The following is a 21,475-nucleotide window of genomic DNA, read 5'->3' on the forward strand; positions in this document are numbered from 1 at the left end:
TTAGATTGAATTCTGATTGAGCCGCTCTAGCGGAATCGGATTCCGATTGCCAAATGGAGTCTGTCCAATGTAATAAAACTATGGTGAAACACAGCCCAAAACTCGGTGCCCTTTAAGGGGTGTTCGAGTAGACATAGTGGCCAAGACGCTGTGGAGGTGATTTGCATTGGCGCCTTTTGGTTGTTTTGATGGGTCGTAAAAAATTACGGGAATTTTATTGGCAAAACTTTAAATCGCCTTGCGTGATGATGTACGGTGAATTCGTAAGTACAGTGAAGTGATCGATTGGGTGCGTGTGATCGATCGTGTGGGATAGATTATTAAAAATTGGGGAATTTTAGAGTGGACATACATGCACGTGAGTTTATTACTCAATGGAAGTCCAAGGGGGATGTGTTTGAAGTACGTAGCGCCTAAATGTTTGCAATCATTAGTTGTGAAGTTTCTCTGGACAATTTACATGCAGCCTAACTCAGGAGGACATGAACAACACCAACATTTACACAGCACGCGTACATTACCAGCGTTAACCTGTAATTTGGCATCCTGCATCTCAAAATGGCATAACACGAAGATTGAATCGGTCAAGCGGAATGCTTCGCTTGCATGAGGAGAAATAAGAGATAATAGAAAGAAAAATTAAACGGAAAATGAGAGAGAACCGCAAGAGAAATGAGAGAAAAATGAGAGAGAAATGGGAGACAAACAAAAGAATCGAGAGATACATGATAGAGAATTGAGAGAAAATCGAGAGAGAATTAAGAGAGAATCGATAGAAATGACAGAAAACCGAGCGCGAATCGAGAAAGAAATGAGAGAGATTAGAGATTCTCTTTCACTCTTCTCTCGATTCTCCGTCATTTTTCTCTCGATTCCCTCTCAATTTTCCCTCGATTTTCTCTCATTTCTCTCTCAATTCTAGCTCATTTCTCTTGCATTTCTTTATTGATTCTCTCACATTTAACTCTCATTTCTCCCTCGACACTCTGGCATTTCTCTCTCATTTCTCCAGCGATTCTCTTACGGTTCTCTGCCATTTTTCTCTTGATTCTTTATCGATTCTCTTTCAATTCTCTATCATTTTTCTCTTATTTCTCTGTCATATTTCTCTTTGCTCATTTTTCATTTTCTCTCATCTCTTGTATCTCTCCAATTTCTCTCCTGATTTTCTTTCCATTCTGTCATTTTTCTCTTGATTCTCTCTCATTTCTTTCTCGAGTCTCTCACATTTCCATCTGTCTCATTTTATCAGTCCCAAAGCCTCTTACAATATATACAAACAATATACATACAGTAGTTTCTAGGACAACAGAAACGATCTTGCTTAATTCAATCTGTTATTCAAAATGACAGAATCAATCGTTCCATTTTCAAATTTATTTAATCATCAAAATGTCGTAGGTGCACTTCTTCCCCTTGCAATGTTTGTGGCAGTTCTAAATAAAGAAAAAAATGTATAAAAGTAAACTCACACAACCACTACGCACTACACTCTACCACACTTTCGATTATGATGACTTCTAAAGGTACACAAAACTTCCTTATCAACAGTACAGTGAGATGTCTTAAGAGCTAGCAGAAAAAATGGAGTAAATAATGTGAGTAGTAGAAGATGTAAAACGCTACAAAACAAATGCGTACAACATGCACGTAAACAGAAAGAGAGGAAACACAAAAATTGCAGTGGCAGCAGCTTTAGAGGAAGGTGATCTTCGTTCGCGTCTGGTTGACCTGCCACACGTTCAGCTCCTCGTACGTTTCAATGCACTCGTCGACCTCGTCCGGTTTGTAGCCCTTGGTCGTGCAGCGCTCCATAATGTCGGCTACCTTCACGGTCTTACTCTCACCAGCCAGTTCACGCACGAGGGCGAAGATCTTGTCCGAGGTGTTTTGTACGCTAGAAAAATAGGGAAAACGTGTTAGTATGAGCAAGGTACGGAATAGTTTGCCATGTTTCCCATGAAACTTACTGTGTGTCGCGATGCTCCGTTTGGTTCAGTGAATCCTTTGACATGGCAAGTAGTCGCAGCGCTTCCTTCACGTCATCCTTCTCGACGGTATCAGCCAACCGGAGCCGAGCCAGTGCGGTTGACAGACGCAAAATGCCCAACAGATTACGGGCGGACGTGAACGTCATGTCACGGCTGTTGCGTGCCTCACGGCGCAACTCAACGTACGCATTCACGATGTAGTCCGTCAGTTCCGGTGTGATTACGGGAACCTTGCGTTTGCACAGTGCAATGTACCGCCGGATCAGAGCCATATCGAGCGTCTTGATGCGGGACGGTGGCTGCTTACCGTGACTGTGCACGTACGTGATGTGTTTCGCCAGTCGCAGATCGTTGTCCCGATCGGCCTTATCCTGGATGAGCCAAAGCAGATCGAAGCGGGAAAGTAGCGCAGCCGGGAGCTGAATGTTCTGCTCGATCGTACGGCGTGGATTGTACCGACCGTACGCGGGATTCGCTGCGGCCAGGATGGAAACGCGCGCATTCAAGCACGTCATAATACCGGCCTTCGCGATCGAGATCGTTTGCTGTTCCATTACCTCGTGTATCGATACACGATCCTCGTCGGCCATCTTATCGAACTCGTCGATACAGCACACTCCCTGGTCGGCCAGCACAAGTGCGCCACCCTCCAGAACCATCTCGCCGGTCAGTGGATCCTTCATGACGGCTGCCGTCAAACCGACGCCTGACGAACCGCGTCCCGTCGTGTACTGGCTGCGCACCGCCAACCGATCGATGTACCCGAGCAGCTGCGACTTTGCCACGCCAGGATCGCCCATCAAACAGATGTTAATGTTGCCGCGGATCTTCATACCATCCGGACTACGGTCGACACCTCCGACCAACAGCAACAGCAGCGCCTTCTTCACATCCAAATGGCCGTAAATCTCCGGCGCAAGACTGCTGGCGATGCGTGTGTAGAAATCATCCTTCGCCAACTCGTCCAGCTCCTCCTGCGTCAGCTCGTTGTTCAGCTCTCCTTCGTCCGACTTGTTCAAACAAACAATCCGATGTGCATCGAGGAACGTTTCGCTCAACAATCCGGACACAATCGCCCGGAAGCCCGTCTTCTGGATCGGTAGGAAAATGCCCGTAATGACCACATGATCACCCGGCTGGGCACAGCGCGTCGTTTCACCCCGGCACATCACCGTAAGCGATCGGGGGATGTGACCCACCGGTACCTGATCGCTGTGCTCCTGGATCTTAATCTCCTGGAACTTTACAAACTTCGAGCCACGAGTTTGCAGATACAGCCGACCACCCGCCTTGTTCACGCGGCAATCTTCCGACGGACAATCGATCGCCGGCTTGAAGCTCATCGACGTTACCGGCTGGTACGTTTCCGCACCGCACCGATCGCACGTATACGTGGCAACCGTCATCATCGGCTTCACCTCTGTGCAGCGCGTCACTATACCACGCACCGTCACCAGCTTGCCGATCTGGTCCGCCTTCACGTCACGGATCGATGCCGCCTTGGCGGTGCTCGGCGCCTTAAAGTACACATCGTACCGCTTGATCAGCTCCATCGGAATGTTGTTGCGAGCGTCCCGAGCATCGTTCGGGTTGTGCAGCCGGCCCTGCATCATCAGCCGATGCTCGATGAAGATGTCCAGCGTGTCCTTGTTCATCACCTCACGCTCCTTGTACGAGGGAAGCAGCTCAAATACGGCATCGGAGAACAGCTTCACATACCGGCGGGCGTTCATCTGCATGGCTTCGGCCACCTCATCCCGGTAGCTGACCAGATCGTCCATATCGATGATTAGCTGTATCTGCTCCCGGTGCGCAATCTTTGTCAGCTGGCGTGCGTAAACGAAGTTCTTCTTCCCATCGTCCTCCTCGCGGTAAAATTCCGCCAGAAAGGATTTGATTGTTTCTGGGCGTAAACAAATGAAAACAAGAGTCAACTTTAAACACCACACAACAAACTAATCCATTCGTGTACCGTACCTTTATCTTTGGCGTAATCGCGCTGCATTTTCTTCACTTTATTGGCAAATAACGCTATAAACTAGAGGACACAACAGAGAAATAATGTTTGCAGTATGCAAAGCGCGCCAAAACTGATGAAGCTTGCTTGGAACGTTCCGTTCCGTGGAGCTGTAGTACCTGAAATGCCCATCACCGGCGAGATTCGAGCATCAACTGCTCGAAACAAACTACTCGCATCTCGTTCGGGGGAATAATGTTGGACCATATCGGAAAATATCATTTCAAAATGTTCTTTTAAATAAAAAAAAATTTCTGTATTTAAAATAATACCGCATTTATTAAAAGTATCTTTAAATAAGAAAACAGCCCATTCGCCCGTCGCCCAGCCAAGCCGAAGGTTGATTGACAGCAGCCCAGTGAAAATAATACTTCCACCTGACAGCATCGTATGAAAACGGCCCTGCGAGTGTGTGTGTGTGTGTGTCGATGTTTGGATTTTTCTTTGAAAAACGACACAAGCAAAAAGGAAAAAAGATAAAATTTTATTCGTCTGCCCTGCTACTGTACCAACTCTTTGCCGTGTAGACAAAGTGGTATCACTAGGTAAATAAACCGCGTAATCGCATGTGCTACTACACTTAAAACGCTAAAAGATTACGGGTTTGGAATCTGGCCGTGTAACTTCCGACGTAGCGGGAGAGGCGAATTATTTAACACAACATCCGCCAACTGGGGGTGGTTTGTGATTTGCATCATCATACGCAGGAAAGGTCGTCGTTGTCGACGTCTCCGCGAAGTGACGAAACTATTCAGGCGCTGCGCGTATTGCTACTACGGAGCGGTGCAGTGAAGCGTAACAACAAGGAGAAAGGACTAGATAAATACACGGAAGCGAAGGATACAGCAAAACTGACGGGAGAACGGATAGTTTGAGCTGCTGTACACGGTAAGGAAACAGGCACAAACTACTTCGCCATCGGAGATAAACATCTAGTTGGCGTGTTGGAAATAGGGAAAAATCGATATCGCTCTATCGTAGCAAGCGGGTAGTCGTTGTGTTGTGACTCATCACAACAACAAACGCGCTGCGAGGTTGTGTTGTGTTCTCTGTGAGCCAGGCTCAAATTTAATGCCCAACAGTTTTCGGCAGTGTCAAAAACAAAGACCTTCCCCATCACATGACGCAGTACCGCAGCAGCAGCTCTAATCTTTCCAATTTATCTTCCCTCAACTCATTGCACTTCCAATCTGCTTCTTCTTCCAGCAATCCACACCTCATAAAATGCCACCGACAAACAATCGGCCGGATGAACTGCCGCCACCGAAGGCAGACTTCAGTGCACCGCCACCGTACGAAGCAAACGATCCGCAGCAGCACCAGCTGAACGAGTATGGATCGCAGCAGTCCGTACCGGTGCCGGAGCTCACCACCAAGCTGCCCACCTACGAGGAGGTGCAGATGGAAAAGATGATCAATCACGAGCTGCCAATGCCACCGATGGGCCCGCAGATGCCACCACCGCCCCCGAGCATCACTTCGATGGGTGGCCGTGGAGTGGCGGGCGTACCCGGCGGGCCACAGGTGACGTTCATAGCGATCGATGCCGACGGGGAAAACATTACCGCGGACAATGGGCTGCTCGGTACGGACATAATGTTTGTGACCGCGTTTTTGATTGCGTTCCTGTTTAACTGGATCGGATTTTTGGTGCTGACGTGCTTCTGTCACACAATCGCTGCCCGGTACGGTGCCCTGTCCGGGTTCGGGCTGTCGCTTGCCAAGTGGACCGTCATCATGAAGCACACGACCGACTTTGCGTCGCACGAAAACTCGTGGCTGTGGTGGTTGATCATGGCGTTCGGCTTTCTGATCTGCGTGCGAGCCCTGGTGCAGTACATTAGCATCAAGCGAACCTGGCGCCTGCTGTCCACGTCCGCCCAGGAACGGCTACTGTTCTTCTACTAATGCCCTCTGGTTTTCCGATTGTGGTTGCTGTGTTTTGTATTTGTTTTCAGTCGCTCCCCGTGGATGGGTGTATGGGGAGCGATGCTTTTCCATAAGTGTAGGTTTAAGAGTCTTTTTTTTTGTCGAGTGTTTTATTCCTCCCCTTTCTGTAGTAGCGCGTCAGCAAACTTCTTATTGATGGGAAGTGATTTTAAACCGTTTCCTAGCGAAACGCGCAACATATTTACACACATAGTGAAACAGTATGGTCCAAGTGATCATAGATCGTTCGAGGGTATAACGATGGTAACCAACCAACCGATGGAGCTATCTCTACGCATAACACAACACTTCAGGGAATGAAACCATGATCAAAAAACACACGGTGAAAGTAGGCTTTGGAATTGCAGCAGGCTCTGGCCGTGGTCGTGAAAGGGAATCATTAACAGTAGTAGTAATTTTGTGATAGCAATCAGCGGAAAAAGGACCTCTAAATGCTTGTTTGTTTCTAGTGGGGTGTCTCGATATGGGTAGTTTGCGTATGTTTTGTGCTATTTCATTTCCTTCTCATTGTTCCAACTTTGTCCTGCCATTACTACCGGAATGTAGTTGTATTTTTTACTAGCTTTGTCATATGCAGATGGCATCACACCACCGTGTTTTAGTGTAGTGTTGGCAAACATTTCACAAAATAGTTTATTTTATTTGGCTTAATATTGTGTTTATCCTTTTTGTTTCTTACAAACTGATTGTAGAGAGGGATAGGAATTTAATTTTATACCTTTTTGTTTTTCTTTTGCAAAGTAAAAGTTACACAGCTGCGTGAGTGTAAGCAGTACGGTGCGCTATTTTCTGAGTAAAAAACGAAGAAGAAAAAACACAAATTCACGAAAAATATTAATGTTTTTGATCACCGCCGGTCTTGGCAAACAACCACACAATAACCAGATAAGAAAACCAAACCAAGTTGAGTTTTTGATGTACAAATCGCACACACACACACAAAAAAACTAAATCAAACGCTTTGATGATGGTGTTTGTAACAAGAAGGACAAAACATAGAACAAAATCATATTTTTGTACACTGTAAATAGGTTTGTGGATTGGTGTTGTGATTGTAATAGCCAGCAAGAGATATGAATCAAAACAGACAAACTGAAGGGAGGGTAGGGTACAAGGAAACACAGTAAAAATACAATAAACATTTACTATTGCAACTAAACTTCTCTCATTACCACCAACTACTACTCTTCTACAACTATTTGAACTGTCTGCTGCAAGCTAAGCTGCGCGCTATAGCTCTGGTGGAAATTGGGAATGAGAAGGAAATGGAAAATTGGAACTATGTGGAACCAAGCAGGATGTGCTTTACTGCATTAAAGGAAAGGGGAAGGAAAGGCAAAAGTGTTAGAGCAGAAGTAGCAAAAGAGAAAGGGAAATACGTCTATTGTACTGTATAAAACACATGCTAAAAAAAAGGAGAATCGAAACAAAAGCTATGTCTCAAATATTGTAAAAGTAAACAACAAAAAAACAACAAAAGTGAATAAACACATATTGTAACTTAATGTAGTATTATGAGTTTATGTTTAAAAAAGGCAAATTCGATCCTAAAAAATATTGAGAAAAATTGTTTTAAATTTAACCTTTACTTTAACTCCGTTTTTTGAGAATTTTTACCGGATTTTCTTCTTTAACAGAGTTTATTCAAAATCCACTTCAAATTTGTACTCGTTATGAATCGAAGTAGGCGAGAAGGGGAACAACATGATACAAGGGCTTGGTTGTCTGGTGCCACTCTCATGACGTTGTCAATCAATATACTGTTGATGAGCCGCACGCACAGCTGATTGAGGAGCGCACACGTAAAAACCGTATTACCTATTCTTTCAGTTACTTTTCCCGATGAAAATTAAAAGTTCCGATAAATTGTTGTTGGAAGCTGATATTTATTTAGTTATCAACCTCCAGTTTCGCTTTCCTCTCTTTTTTCTCTCTCTTCCACCATCATTTGTTTATCAATACACGCAAGGATATCGATAGGACCACCTCAGGCTCGCAAACACCCCAAAACGCGCAGTGCCCAGAACAGGGACCAGAACATAAACAGAGCACTCACTACTCCGCTTACTTCTTCTCCTTCTCCTTGAACTTCTCGTCGCCCTTGCCACCACGGATACGACCGGTACGACGGGCAGCGATGAGACCGACCTTGCGACCCGGTGGCGTTCCACGCTTGACCGTCGACGCCTTACCGATGTGCTGATGGTTACCACCACCGTGCGGATGCTCGACGGGGTTCATCGCCACACCACGCACCTTCGGCCAGCAGTTACGCTTCACCTTGTACTTGTGGTACGCACGACCGGCCTTCAGGATGGGCTTGTCGATACGACCGCCACCGGCCACGATACCGACCATCGCACGGTTAGCCGACGGCAGCACCTTCTTCGCACCGGACGGCAGCTTCACGCGGGTGCGCTTCGTGTCCGGGTTGTGCGCAATGACCGAGGCGTAGTTGCCGGACGTACGCGCCAGCTTGCCACGGTCACCGGTCTTCTCCTCCAGGTTGCACACAATCGTACCTTCCGGCATCAGACCGATCGGGATCACGTTACCGATCTGCAGCTGGGCCCGACGACCGCAGTACACGAACTGGCCGGTGTACATACCTTCGGCGGCAATGAACAGCTGCTTGCTCAGGCGGAAGCGGTAGGGGTCGCGGAAGTTTACGACCGCCAGCGGGGCACCACGGCCTGGGTCGTGGATGATTTGCTGCAAATTGTAAACAACGGTTAGAGCGTTAGTCTGGGCGACGTTCCGGCGACAACCGGGATGCAACCATACCTTGACGACACCCTTCAGGTAACCGTGACGTTCGGCATAGTCGAGATGGCGCAGCTTGGGCTGTCCCTTTCGCTTCTTGGTGTGTGCCCGGAACACTGATCCGGCACCTTTACGCTGCGCGCGAATAACGCGTCCCATTATACTGTGCAAACAAGGATACGAGCAAACAAACCATTAATAATCAGAAGAAGGATCAGAGGATCACTTTTGGGAAATAGCTGTAGAATCCAGCAGAACGGCCGAACACGCAACATCCATCACACACCACCAACGGAGGCGTAACGTCAACCACCACACCAAACACATCACACCGGTGACGGAGGAAAAACATTGGCCACGATACGCTTTTCCCGTGCATTAGCGGTCCAAAGTTCCGTTTTCCACATGTTTCTCGCGTGCTAGCGATGGGATGCTACGTGTTTATAAATGCCACTTTATACAGCAAAACACTTACAGGGCTTAAAAGTTAATTTTTATGATACACAAAATGTGTGTTCACTGGACTCTGCGACGAGCCGGAAAGAAAGAGAGAACGAGCGAACTGTCTAATGCAGGAAATGGTGGAACGCAGGTACGTTGACAGCTGTCAAACATGCTCGCCCGGAGCTGTCAAAGTGTGCGTTTTCGCAGTTGGCGTTTTAGAGACCGGGAACGCAGCGTTTGAATTGGTTCGAAAAAGTCGTTGAAACGTAATTTTGTACGAAAGAAATGGAATTGGAGTGGAAACACGGTGTTAAACCGTCATTATCATTAATAAAAAGCGAATTTCATGTGATAGAATTAAATTTTAAAATCTAGTATATTATTTCTCAAAAATAAGTAGCGTTGTCAATCGCCATCACTTTTTTATTCCTTTACAGTTTAATAATTTATTATCGAAATACTTTTGTCTTTGCATTTTTTTTTGTATGTATGCTGCGCTGTTTTTTTTTCTTCTATTTGTGTGTTGCTTTACATTGTCCTTTATTCGTACCGAATATCGGATTGCGTTTTGCGTTTGCCAGTTTTTCCTTTTGCGGGTATGTATCCCGGGGGGGTTCAGCGTATAATATTTGCGTATCAATTTGCCTGTTTATAGTTAAGTTAAATGGGAGGGCCGGTTTTCCGTTTCTCAAATACGAATTCTCTGCTTACAATTACAAACTGGCGAGCAGAATGGATCTAGGCTTCAGCAGCGAGCGTGGGGGGGCGGTATGGTTTTTTTGCCTTTCCTTCATCAAAACCGAATCAGCAGCAATTAATAAAATACTATTGAATAATCTAACACGCACCCCTTACGGTTGAGAGCGTACGGTTGTTCAACGTATCGGGTAAAGTTCTACTTAATCAACACTACGACGACGCGTGGCCACCGGGCTAGCACCCTTGATTCGAACAAAACGTTCCCTCTCCCACTCTACCAACTAGTATCTAGCGTCTTGGCCGTTACAATTTCGAAAAAGGTTCGCATTTGCTAAACTAAATTGACGGTAAAGAAAACAGGAAGAGAAAAAAAGGTAACGCACCCCGGAAGCGATCGAATTTTGAGGATCAGAACGGTTAAATGAGTTTGCACTGTAATACTACACTAGTTTCCCTGTTTCAATTTCTCTTTTAATGCTTTTGCTATGCTCCATCCGTTTCCCGGGGGAGCGGTTTAAAATGGATAAAAATGGGCATGCATTTTGAGGCGGTTTCTGGCGGCTGTTTTCTTCATTTAAGCTGGCGACTGCGTACAGGAGCAATAAGAAGAAGGGGTTGATTTTAAGGTTTACCGTACAAACAAAACTAGCCTTTACAGTTTTTTCCTTCTTCTGTTGTATCTTGCCTGTTTTTGTGCAAATTGTATTCCATTTCCCATTCACTACTGTCCCACGTGTCTCTGGGCTTGGTTAGGCTGTATAAAGCATCCAAATAAATACAATGCTTGTGTGTGTGGGTGTGTGCTATTTGCTCCATTAGATTTGCATTGTTCTGTTTTAAGTCCCAGCTTAACGTTGTACAAATACATTTGAATATTACATTACACGAATCTCGATCACATTTGTTCATACTATAATTATTTGCTATAATATTTTGCATTCATTCATATCGCGCCCGCTGATTTTGCTTGCTTTTTGTGAGTTTATTTGCGTGTGTGTGTTGTTTAAATCCTTTTTCCTTTTATTAAATTTATATTCATATCAACAGTTGTTGTTTTTTTTTGCGAGGGAAAAGGATTGATCAATAAAGAAGGAAGAGACAGAAGGAATTTTGAAAATTAGTACTAAAAGGCGCATTTTCGTGCGCACTATGGGAAAAGCTTTTCAGGTTTTGGCAAAATGGGACAATATATTCACCCGTTTTTTTTCTTATCTTTAACCGAAACGTAATGACCAAGGAAGGCTTACCGGAAGAAAGAAAAAAAAAATCAAAAAAAATCCCCTCAACTAGAAAAGGATGGATGATGAGCCTCTGGGTTAAAACCTCTTTACCATTCATTGCACGCTTAATCAAAATCGGACCAGGAAAATAGCTAGATAATAAAATATTACTTCACTTTAGCAGCAAAGGTGGTTACCTTTCAACTTTTTCTAATACCTCTCTCCGTACGGAATCGCTTCGTTCGCTCCTTACTCCCCCATTTTTATCACACATCCGGTTGATAGTCTTCCGGCTCCTCAATGTCCTACGATACCATTGACCGTGCTGTTGGTAGCACTGCCCAAATTGCTTCCATCGTTACATCCACCCGAAGAGCCGGCCATCAGCTTTAAACCGCTCACCAACGCTCCATTCACGACCGTATCCTTGTCCGATTCGGATTCGGATTCGGTGTCCGTCGACAGCCGATGCCCATTCGTTGGTTCATCCGAAGCACCGGTAGCGGCCGGTGTTAGTAGCTTCCCGCTCATTGCGACCAACGGTGTAACTGGGGCCGACTTGCTCTTGAGCTGTTGCTGATCCACCGGCACCAGGCTGTTACTACTGCCAAACGATGACGGTGGCCTAATGATGCCTGTCGTAGTCCGTTTAGTCGTCCCATTCAGCCCGTTTAGCTTCGAAATTGGGTGACTACCGGTCCCGTTGACCGCGGACGTTGCTGTTCGATGCGGGATGGTTTTCGTTTGCTTCGGTGCCGATATACGTTCACCGTTCGCTAGCTGCTGACGGGCTGTTGGTGAGGTGGTCAGCGTACCGATGTGTGTCGTCCGGACGGGTTTGTTGCTGCCCGCACCATTACTACTAGGAGATCGATCGCTGTTGGTGTGCAATCCGAACGAGCTTAGGTTGTGGCTGGAACCGAGCGATGTACGCCTCAGTGCGACCGGAACCGCTCCATTGTGGGAAGCTGTGGTCGGTGTTGTTGGGGCGCTGGTGCCGGCAATGCTGTGCCTTACCGAGGACAGCTGTGTGTAGACGGAGGAGATTTGGGTTTTACTTTTCGGGGTGGTTGGCCCATTGCTGGTATTATGGTGTGGTGATGGGGTTGTACTGCTGCTGCTGCTGTTGATCGGAAGCCCAACTGCCGTTGGTGTCCGAAGACCATTTTTAGGCTTCTCACTGCGACTGCAAGGAAGTTGGCGAGAGAGAAAAAAATAAGATAATTAGTACATTGAAAACGACGCCCGAAAAGCGAAGAGATAATGAAGATTTCTAAGTAAATGACGCAGAGCACAATATTTTTTTAGTACAAATCGCCTACTATTAGTACAACAGAATGCCTTAGTATACTAGCGTTCTTCAGAAGGATGAGAAACGGATGAAACGGGTGTGAGCTGTTCGGTTTTCTACCGATGTCTTTATCCTTTACCTTATTTAACTGCACGGGGTAAGGCATGAAAATATAGGTAATATAAATATGTTTGCTCTTTTAGGGAATATTATTAAACGATGCTCTTTGCTCTGTTTTCTACATCAAACACAACCACCGAAATGGACACTACCGAAGAGGGGAATGGATTGCCTTGGGGTCGCAAAAGAGGATGTGCAAAGAGCAGTGGACACTTGTGCCTAAGGTGCGTACGGTAGCCTCGGTACCATCAGCCGGTCCGGTAAGGACGGTACGATGGCCGCGGGACAAGTGTCCAGCCGACTGTGCACGAGGTGTAGGATGCAGATGAGATTGATCGCACACAGCATGCCTATTGCTAGAACTATATCACAAAGCAGTACCTGTCCCAGTTGCAGCCTATCGGAGGTGACCGGTATCGGTCCGGTTGAGAAGCCGAGGTTGGGGAGCCAAGCAGGGAAAGGATTCCACAGCGGGGACGGTAGGGAGCGGGGTTAAGGCGAGGTAGGAGTAGTTTTGGCGGAGATTGTACACACAATGAAGATGATGAGTTTTACAGATGAGATGGACGTGTAGGTTAGTAGTAGGTGTTGATCGTGGTGTTAGTACAACGCGTGTTATATGAGTTATACGGTCGAGTCGATCCGGTGAAGATGTTTCCCGAATTTAGTTGATCAGGTGGTGGTTTTGTTTCGGTTTTTTTTTTCAAATCAACAACATTGTGTATTCGAGAGAGCGCATGTATTAGAAAGAAAGAACAGACAGAAGAGAATTTCTTGTGAGCGTTCTGTGATATCGGGAGGTTAAGTAAACGAAGATCGAAATAAACAATTTTAGAACAAAATGAAGGATGGCCACTAAGAACTCTCGCGTCTGGAGGTGGAAAACAGTGCGAAAAAGCAGTGAAGAAGCGAGCAAAGTTTTCGTATCAAATTGCGCACAAAAACAAATGGATAACTGCATCGCCACAAGGACAGTAGAAGCGCATCACCTGCCCGAGAGACGGCAGGGCTTAAACGGTTCAGCAAGCGGTTAGCCAAATCACGGATAATGGACAGTAAACGGATGGCAAGCAATGAGACACTAGAAACACCAGCCCAACAGTAACGAGAGCACCGTGAAGCGAGTGCCACCTCGAATCCGATCGAACTATGGCACAGTGGAAAATAGTCCGCCACGTACAGTGGCCTTGTGGGCAGGTGTCGCAAGCAAACCCTGGCGCATTATGTATACATTTTTTAGCATTTTTGTTTTAGTTCCATTCGCATATCGTATTTCCACCTCCGGATACGCCCACGGAGAGACCCAGATAATGCCACGAGAATCGGAAAAGAAAGGGGAAAAAAACAAACGAAACACACAAAAGAAGAAGAAACAGTTTAAAAGAAACCACCAAACATACTAGAAACTACTGCTTTTGACAAATAAAACCGAGCGACTAGGTAAAACTAAATGGTTTCGGCTAATGTGGGGTAAGAAGGTAAAATCAATATACTGTTGGGAGCGAGAGGCTTCCAGACGGAGCAGCTTTCGCACACAAAATGCGGTAATTACCTGCCTAATCCTTCCTGTCCACCGAACGAAACGGGCCTCAACTGTTGTTTGGGAGAAGGGAGAAGCAATAAGAAGAGGAGAAGTCGTAAATTAGATTTGTTGAAGAACTGGAACACACCGGGACAGCGTCCTTTGCGTAGGGAAAAGCGGGCGAGAGCTTACACGTTCGGTCTGTGTTGCGGTGCTGATGGTGTCCGCCGACGGATGGTTACTGGCGGAAGTGTCACCTGCGGCTGTGTCTCCATTACTGTCCAACGATGAGCTACCGTTCGAGAGGCTGTGCTGTTGCTTCTCTCGCTCCGCTTCATACTTTTCGATCAGATTCTGCTGCTGCCGAATCGTGCGATCTTTGGCCGTTAGTTCACCCTGATGAGCGATAGGATTTTTGGTAAACCATAAGAAAGGTAGCAAATAAATGAAAATGATTAGAAAATCAGATCGATATTAAAGGAAGGATTGGTAAACGGAAAATATAAGTAACTTCTACCTATATAAAAACAACGAACGTTCAGTCGGGAGAAAGCTTTATACAAAATCTATGTGTCTACTTTTATGTTCTAGAAGTATCTGAGTTGATTATAGGCTGGATAAATCAAAAGCAATATCTGTACAAGCGGTTGAGGTATTGAAAAGAATTCCTGCAGTAGCATATGCAGTGCCTGATACAACGAACAGCTTCACAACAACGAAAGCCAATTGAGTGGAACAAGTGTGATGAATTTGAGATAGTTTCGGAAAGGAGGTTCACATGGCAAGATAGATAGGCAGCGATAGAGAGCTTAAAGGGATAGTCAAATTAATGGCTGACAAGTCTGATCAGATTAAGCCGAGTCGAGTTCTCCCGATACCTTCACGTTCCTTTCCAGACTTCCCGGTGGGGCATGCCTCTTAATTTGGAGAACTAAAAGGAAGACTGCAGCTAAACATTTAGTACACCGCTGCGAACCCCCCCATCGGAATGAGCCGTTGCTGCACTGATATGCACTGATTATTGCGCAGACAACAACAGCACCGGAAGCCCCTTGTAAGAGAGCGGGGGCACGAGCGCATTTTACACTACTATAAAGCGGAAGGAATATGGCCGTTGGAGAAAGAAAGATAGAGAGAGAGAAATAAAAGGGAAATGAACGTGCAAATACCTGAAGGTAAACCACCTGTCTTCTGAGATCCGCCAGCTCCTGCCGCTGGTCCTCGAGTAGGGCAAGGGCCGCCACGCTGGACTCACGGATGAGTACGTTTTCCTGTAGCTGCTGCTGTTCCTGCTGGCCTGCCGTTGCCGTCGTCGTCGTGGTGGTTGTCGCCCCGGACCCGATGCTACCGTTGGCGGTTGCGATTGCGGCTGCCGTCGTGAAGAATTGCCCATTGTTATTTTCAAATGGGTTGAGAGTGTCGGTCTAGAATTGAGGCGGAAGCGAAGGTAAACAATATGCAAAATTGTTACACAAGCAAGTACTGTTGTAATGGGGTTGGTTAGGAGGAAAGATTAGTTACATTAGGGGCGGTACGTGTACACAGTTGACACATGCACGGATGGGCCTACAACACTTTCTTCCTACGACACTAGCTAGCTACGACCGCGGTTCCGCCGACCAAAATTAGAAACGTGTTACTTAACTTAAGGATTAAAATTATAATACTAAAAATAACATACCATCATCAAATTTTCTTCATCCTGCCGGTGGAAGGGTTGGAGCACGGGTGCAGGTGAAGGGACAAACGGCCGGGGGTTGTCGAAATATGGAAGGGGGGTGGTGGTAGTAGAAGCAACCCCGCACAACACAACAGTACACAACATCGAACGATGTTTGGATGAAGAAAATATGGCACAGGATACATCAACCACACCAACAACAACGACAACAGGTAGTGGGTAGTGACAACAGAAACGCGTATGAAAAAGAAGAAGAGAAAAATAAACAAAGAAAAAAAGGAAAAATATAGAAAGAAAACAAAAGAAAGCAAATAAGTAAAACAAAGAGAAAGAAAAACACTCACACATAAGATAACGAAAGAAAAGTGAATCGCGCGAAAATCGAATGCAAAAAGCACAGCCACTAATGAACACGATGAGAGAGGTTATGGGTTGCGAAAGAAACAGGTTGGAAAAAAGGATGCAAAAAATTGGAATTGGTAATAGCAATAGTTTCGGCATGATGCAACCACGAAAGGTGACGAAACGAATGGCGAGGATGGTTATGATGAGCACGATCGTTCATGATTGCAGCCAGATGATCGAGAATAATTTTTCCGAGTTACGACTCACGATGCTACGTGAGGGTGGGGCGTGAGATTTATCTGTGCAAGAGCGATCATGCTGGTTGTGATATGGCAGAGCAGAGCCTAGGCAGCACAGGGGCGAGCTGAACCGAATCCGCTTACCTCTTGCAGTATCCGACGAAGTCGTACCAGCTGCTTCTTGAAGTGCACCACGTCCTGTAGCATGGAGTTGCGCAGCGACTTGTCGAGCAGGGTGAGATCTTCCGCGGAGTTGGTAGCCGTCGAGGCCGAATCCGTAAAGTTGTTGTTGTTGGCGAGATTGTGGAACTGGCTAAGGGTGGCCGTTTTGTACGAGCCGGAAAACGTTCGCCGGGGTAGACTGTCGATCGAGCGGGGACTTTCCGACCCATTCGTAGGTGTTGCATTGTTCTGGAGCCTTCGGGTGAGTAGGCGTGCCCTTGCTGGTAGCTGGGATCTGCAGGGTACAGGAGAGCACAGGGAAAGAGACGTGGCTTAGTGTACGAGTGACTTACAACCATTTCGTTCTTGAGGTAGATCTAGGCGATTCTAGACCGTGGCTCCATTGCGGATACCATAAATATAGATCCCCCTTTTATGGAAGTCAAAAAAGGAATAGGACAACAGACAAGTGGCTGCAGTAAAACCGCCACCATTTACTTCCCAAACTCTCATAAACACCAAACAAGCACTTGTTTTTCCCACCGACCGAGACACGACGCTATATGTATTTGCTGGCAGAAAATCGATAGTAACCTATTTGCAATTCCCGCCCCATTCGAATCGCCTGCTCCGTACCGTACGCTGGCACTCCGCTCGATGGTGGCCGACGGTGGTGGTAGAAGCCGTTGATGTGGGCCAGCTCTGGTGGACGGTGTTCCGGTACTGCTGCTCCGTTGCCGATTTGGGCTGTGCAGCACCGACGTTGCGACCGTATGCGGCACGCTAAGGTACGACGATGTAGTGTTGGCGGTGGTTATGGTTGCTCCGTGGGACGGATGTGACACTAGACCCTTCGGTTCACTGGCAGCTTTCCGGTGGGCTGCGGCCGTCGCCGCGATATGTCTCCCCACCAGACCGGCATGCATCGGTGAGTTCGATCGTGACCGACCGACGGAATGGATGTACAGCTTTTCCGACGTGTGCAGATCGGTCTTGACACGTCGGGCACCGATCGGTGGTGGAGAACCGGACGCGTTCGATTGCATTTTTCGCTAGCACCTACTTATCAGCAAACACCAAGGCACGAATAATCGAATTATGAGCCGGCTTCCACTTCACTATAAGCGAAGTCCCATACGCTAGCAATGGAGCGCAACAGATATTGCGGCTAGCGGTTGGCAGTTTCTTGTACAACCCGCCTTATCATACTAATCCTATGCTGAACGATAACAAATAAATGGAGTTCGAAGATTACATGGTCTCGTCAGACATGGTTACTCTTCGCGTTAAAGAGCAACCACACGCTCCGTGGCGCATATCGATTTTCGGTTTCGGTATATTGTTTGCCCTTTTTCAGATGATAAGACGTGCGGCAAAGACCAAGGGCTAAGATGTTGTTTGGTGTCGTGGATGCACGGAATCGATTTTCTACACGAACGTGAACTAAACACTACTATAATATCACAATTATCACAGACAAGAACACCGACGTTGCTTTGTGGGACACTGCTGGTAGGGACTTCTTAAACTCCGACTCCGCCACTTCATCTCCAAAAACTCCGTTTGAATGACGCCGAAGTCACAATGTGTTTGCTGGGTCGATATCAACAGGACGTGTCAGGACACACTGGTCTGCTCACCGAACTGCCACCGCGTTCACTTCACGGGCGGGGAGGAGAAGAATCGCGGTTTTTCACTACACCCAATATCGCACGGATTTGGCACCTCATATTGTGGTTTCCGTTCCGTAGTCTACTACGATTTGCTCTGCTCCGTGGTATAGCCCACTCTCAAACATTACTATTCACTCAGGGGAAAATTCACTCTCCTTCTCACACACCATTTCTCCGCTAATAAAACTTCACTCTCTCGCTCTCTCAAGGATATAACTATCCCGTGTTTTTCCCCAGAGTCCTTTTTCGCACCCTTTTCTCTCAATGCAGCTCTCAACGCACACAAGCACGAAGCAACAGGGTAGTGGAAAACTAATGCTCACGATTCGGAGTATCTGGAAGACTGTGGAGAGAAGTTCCTGCTCTCAACTGGATAGTGTCACCGTGAAGTAAAAACGTAAACAAACGGAACGCGCCGCGAATAAAAAAAAAAACACCCACAGCGATCTCAGCACACAGTCCAAAACACACGCGCGTAGTCGGTGCGCGTCTTCGTCTAGTGTCGGCTGCTGATTGCGTACTGAAGAGGCAGCACAGCACGCGCAAATGTTGCGCCACCCAAAACCCAGCAACGGGTGGTGGTGAGTTTTTCTTTTGCTTTCCGTCTACACGGCCGTAGTGTCCGTGTTGGTTTTCGTTTTCCCTTTTCGTTTCCACCAAATATCTATCACACCGCGCTACCGCGTTGGGGCGCGATTCGTATACGCATACGTGGAGCGAGGTAGAGACACCTGTACAATGCGGACCCCATCGGGCGGCGTTGAAGAGGGTTTTCCGCGTGCAATTTTTTTTTAAAGTCCGTATGCGTGTGTGAGTGAGTGGCACGGCTCGCTGGCAATGGTGTGCCGGAGCGAGAGAGAGAAAGAGAGCGATGAATAGGACGCATATACGCGCGATCACCACCCCAACGAATCGGTGTCGTTTGATAAGACTCGCGTCGCCTCACCACCCATCCCGTCACTTCCAACCTGTCCCCTCTTTTCTAGTCGGGGGTTCGTTTTTAATCCTTCCGCATGTGGTTGGTCGTGGTGCGATGCTTTTTCGTACTCGCCGCTACTGCTAGTGCCACAGGTGAGTAATGATGGTGATGGTCAGACCGAGATGACATTCACCATCAGGCTGGTTGACCACACAGATGACAGATTTTCTCTCACTTGGAGGGTTGATGTTGTGACTGGCCTTTCCTTTCCTTTCGTTCCATTTATCCATTAGACATTTTCTCGATCTTCTCGGCAACATTCGGCGGGGCGTGAAAATTTGCTCGAGAAGGAGAAAACCCGCCGAATCGATTCGAAAAGGATGATGTCATCAACGTTGATGATACTACACCGACGCGGTCTGTTTTGAGGTACATTTCCAATTTAGTATCTTCCGTACTTCTGATTCACGAGTGCAAAACGGTGTGACAGGAATGTGAAAAACTCTTATTAAAATATTTGCAGACATTCTTAAGAGAAACATTTAAGCTCGGAAGATCGTCTACCGGCGAATGCCATTTGTACCGGATGTAGGATCTCGTTAAATGGTCACAAAACTAAAACATGCAATAAACTACAACACGGTGACGAGTTTTCTTCGCGAATAGAAAGAAAAAAACATATCTAATTCTTCTGTTGTCAGTAATTACGATTTTTTTAAACAACCCTTTTCATTAAAAAAAAAAACAAGAAAATCGCTACCCGCGATTGTTGCTGTTGTCCACTGTGATAGGAAATCTTCCCTGGTTTTTTATTTGTTTGATTTGCCCAGTTATTTATAAAAATACACCACGCGGTCGATTGACCGACCGGCGCGAAAAAGGTGGGTGGGAGCGAAAACACATCGCGGACCGCAGTGAAATCTGTGAAATTCGCGAGGAAAGTGAAGCTACAACTAACACACCAACAACGCTCCCGATGTTTTGACCGGCAACATAAATCACGAGCATCAGCCGAAGCAGCCGCTCCAATTACGGTGCATTCGAGCGTGTGCCGTGTCTGTTTGTGTGATGATTATTGGCGATATTGGTATCAGATCCACCTGGAGGAGCTTTCGCGTCTTTTAGGCGCCTAAAGGTTTCAAATCGTTCGCAAGCACGATCGCGTGATCACGTGGCGGGATCACGTGCTGATAAAAGGCGACGAAGGAGGCGTTTCCATTCCACGGCAGGTGTGTTGTGTTTCGTTTCGTGCCATTCTCTCTAGGGCCGCACGGAATTGGGTCAAGAAATAATGCACCGTAGGTGTGAAGTGAAGCGTTTCGGCATGTGTGTGCTGAAAAGTGATATTTTCTTCCATCTGCATACAAGCTGGAGAGATATCGGTGATGCACATTGTAAGCGATTGATTGGAGGGCATTTAAATGGTGGAACGTTGGGAAAGCTCCGGTCGGAAGCTAGAGTTGCCGATGGCTCTCAGGAGCATGGAGAAGATCTACGAGGTTCCTTCCTCCCTCCAAGATCCTTCGAGAACGAAGCCAACGAGACCAGGATCAGGATCGGGATTAAAAGTTTGGTGTAAGTGCAGAGGCACAATGTTATGAGTCATCCTCAAATTTTAGTATCGGACAGAGAATCGCAATGAAGATCAAGAGAGCTAGTAATCCACTGCGCGTTGTTCCAATTCCTAAACAAACCAATGTTGACAAAATGTGCCAAAAATATCCTCAAACAGAACAGCATCCCAGGAACAGTGTAAGGCGGCACACCGAACCGTTCAAAGAGTGATGATTTCATGTTCTCAACCGCCTGAACGGAAGGTGAGTTTTGTCACATTCGATAGCACTCGGACGTACCGCTCGGTAGTACAAAAGCAATAAAGCAGCATCATGGTTTATGTTTATTCTTTTAGCACGCGTCTATCGCACGGTACAAAGGCTGCATAAATATTGAACCTGGCGGGACCCTGCCTGAAACATTGACATTTTAAATTGTTTAAATATTTAAACCTTGCGTAGTGTTAAAAGAAAAAAATTCTATTTGAAACCATGGTGGCACATTATACGGAACTGTGTATAATATGCTTGACGGTCGTTTCCAACTCATTGATCCATAAGCAAACGCCGGGCGCGTGTGAGGTAATCATATTGAAGCTTAATTAAATAGATGACACACCTGCATGAGCTCCCGCAGTCAGCGTGAGCCCATTTTGTAAGAGGTGAAAGGAAGTTGGCCCAGCTTCGTATCATAATCGGCAAGATGAGCCGTCAGTAGGGGAGTCGTTTTATTGATACAGGTTTAATAACTGTTTGCAGGTAGCATAAGGCGTTGAGACTGGCCAGAATGAACGCCCTATGATTGTTTATACTGGGGTTTTATGATGCAGACGTGTGATGGATCTCGACCACCCGAGCAACCTATAAACTAACAATCCGTATCGAA

At 46.6% G+C, this 21,475-nt stretch overlaps 4 protein-coding genes and 1 long non-coding RNA gene across 15 annotated transcripts in view; 2 read left to right on the plus strand and 3 right to left on the minus strand.

Annotated features, from left to right (window-relative positions):
- Positions 1–1,355: 1,355 nt before the first annotated feature.
- Positions 1,356–4,129, minus strand: LOC118514423 (DNA replication licensing factor Mcm7). The gene is made up of 3 exons (XM_036061326.1): positions 3,969–4,129; positions 1,971–3,894; positions 1,356–1,897 (listed from the first exon to the last, which is right to left on the minus strand). Exons 1-3 carry the CDS (start codon positions 3,994–3,996, stop codon positions 1,696–1,698), a joined length of 2,154 nt encoding a protein of 717 aa, XP_035917219.1. The 5' UTR covers positions 3,997–4,129; the 3' UTR covers positions 1,356–1,695.
- Positions 4,130–4,398: 269 nt separating this feature from the next.
- LOC118514427 (NEDD4 family-interacting protein 1) lies at positions 4,399–7,467 on the plus strand. 2 transcript variants are annotated; one of them, XM_036061329.1, is made up of 3 exons: positions 4,402–4,553; positions 4,716–4,896; positions 5,215–7,467. In XM_036061329.1, the coding sequence occupies exon 3, from the start codon at positions 5,233–5,235 to the stop codon at positions 5,914–5,916; it is 684 nt and encodes a 227-aa protein (XP_035917222.1). In that variant the 5' UTR covers positions 4,402–4,553; positions 4,716–4,896; positions 5,215–5,232; the 3' UTR covers positions 5,917–7,467. The 2 variants fall into 2 exon arrangements, with proteins under 2 accessions (XP_035917223.1, XP_035917222.1); XM_036061330.1 differs by lacking the exon at positions 4,716–4,896 and having other exon boundaries at positions 4,399–4,553.
- Positions 7,468–7,824: 357 nt separating this feature from the next.
- On the minus strand, positions 7,825–9,355 carry LOC118514426 (60S ribosomal protein L8). The gene is made up of 3 exons (XM_036061328.1): positions 9,197–9,355; positions 8,743–8,884; positions 7,825–8,670 (listed from the first exon to the last, which is right to left on the minus strand). The coding sequence occupies exons 2-3, from the start codon at positions 8,878–8,880 to the stop codon at positions 8,023–8,025; spliced, it is 786 nt and encodes a 261-aa protein (XP_035917221.1). The 5' UTR covers positions 8,881–8,884; positions 9,197–9,355; the 3' UTR covers positions 7,825–8,022.
- Positions 9,356–9,584: 229 nt separating this feature from the next.
- Positions 9,585–21,475, minus strand: part of LOC118514421 (mucin-19) — an 84,461-nt gene continuing 72,570 nt past the window's right edge. For 3 of the 10 annotated variants that reach the window (XM_036061320.1, XM_036061317.1, XM_036061321.1), the window contains 6 exons: positions 16,427–16,739; positions 15,699–15,719; positions 15,187–15,441; positions 14,210–14,413; positions 14,048–14,088; positions 9,585–12,270 (listed from right to left, as the gene is read on the minus strand). In XM_036061320.1, coding sequence (XP_035917213.1) covers positions 11,382–12,270; positions 14,048–14,088; positions 14,210–14,413; positions 15,187–15,441; positions 15,699–15,719; positions 16,427–16,739 — 1,723 coding nt within the window. In that variant the 3' untranslated portion in view covers positions 9,585–11,381. Of the gene's footprint in view, positions 12,271–12,514; positions 12,524–12,876; positions 13,709–14,043; positions 14,089–14,209; positions 14,414–15,186; positions 15,442–15,698; positions 15,720–16,426; positions 16,740–21,475 lie in introns of those variants that run through there. The other 7 variants (XM_036061322.1, XR_004906618.1, XM_036061323.1 and 4 more) reach the window with 7 other exon arrangements.
- LOC118514429 lies at positions 18,402–19,671 on the plus strand. The gene is made up of 2 exons (XR_004906621.1): positions 18,402–19,188; positions 19,330–19,671. It is a non-coding gene; the product is annotated as an uncharacterized LOC118514429 (long non-coding RNA).

The sequence above is a fragment of the Anopheles stephensi genome, chromosome 3, assembly GCF_013141755.1.
Source record: "Anopheles stephensi strain Indian chromosome 3, UCI_ANSTEP_V1.0, whole genome shotgun sequence".
Taxonomy (NCBI): Eukaryota; Metazoa; Arthropoda; class Insecta; order Diptera; family Culicidae; genus Anopheles; species Anopheles stephensi.

What these genes read in the sequence shown, in the direction of transcription:
- LOC118514423 (XM_036061326.1), bottom strand. Translation starts at nt 3,996, where the DNA reads ATGCAGCGCGATTACGCCAAAGATAAAG. An exon ending in CGATTACGCCAAAGATAAAG is followed by an intron (nt 3,895 to 3,968) that starts GTACGGTACACG and finishes GTTTACGCCCAG; the next exon opens with AAACAATCAAATCCTTTCTG. An exon ending in ACGGAGCATCGCGACACACA is followed by an intron (nt 1,898 to 1,970) that starts GTAAGTTTCATG and finishes CTATTTTTCTAG; the next exon opens with CGTACAAAACACCTCGGACA.
- LOC118514426 (XM_036061328.1), bottom strand. Translation starts at nt 8,880, where the DNA reads ATGGGACGCGTTATTCGCGCGCAGCGTAAAGGTGCCGGATCAGTGTTC. An exon ending in ACCTGAAGGGTGTCGTCAAG is followed by an intron (nt 8,671 to 8,742) that starts GTATGGTTGCAT and finishes TACAATTTGCAG; the next exon opens with CAAATCATCCACGACCCAGG.
- LOC118514427 (XM_036061330.1), top strand. Translation starts at nt 5,233, where the DNA reads ATGCCACCGACAAACAATCGGCCGGATGAACTGCCGCCACCGAAGGCA.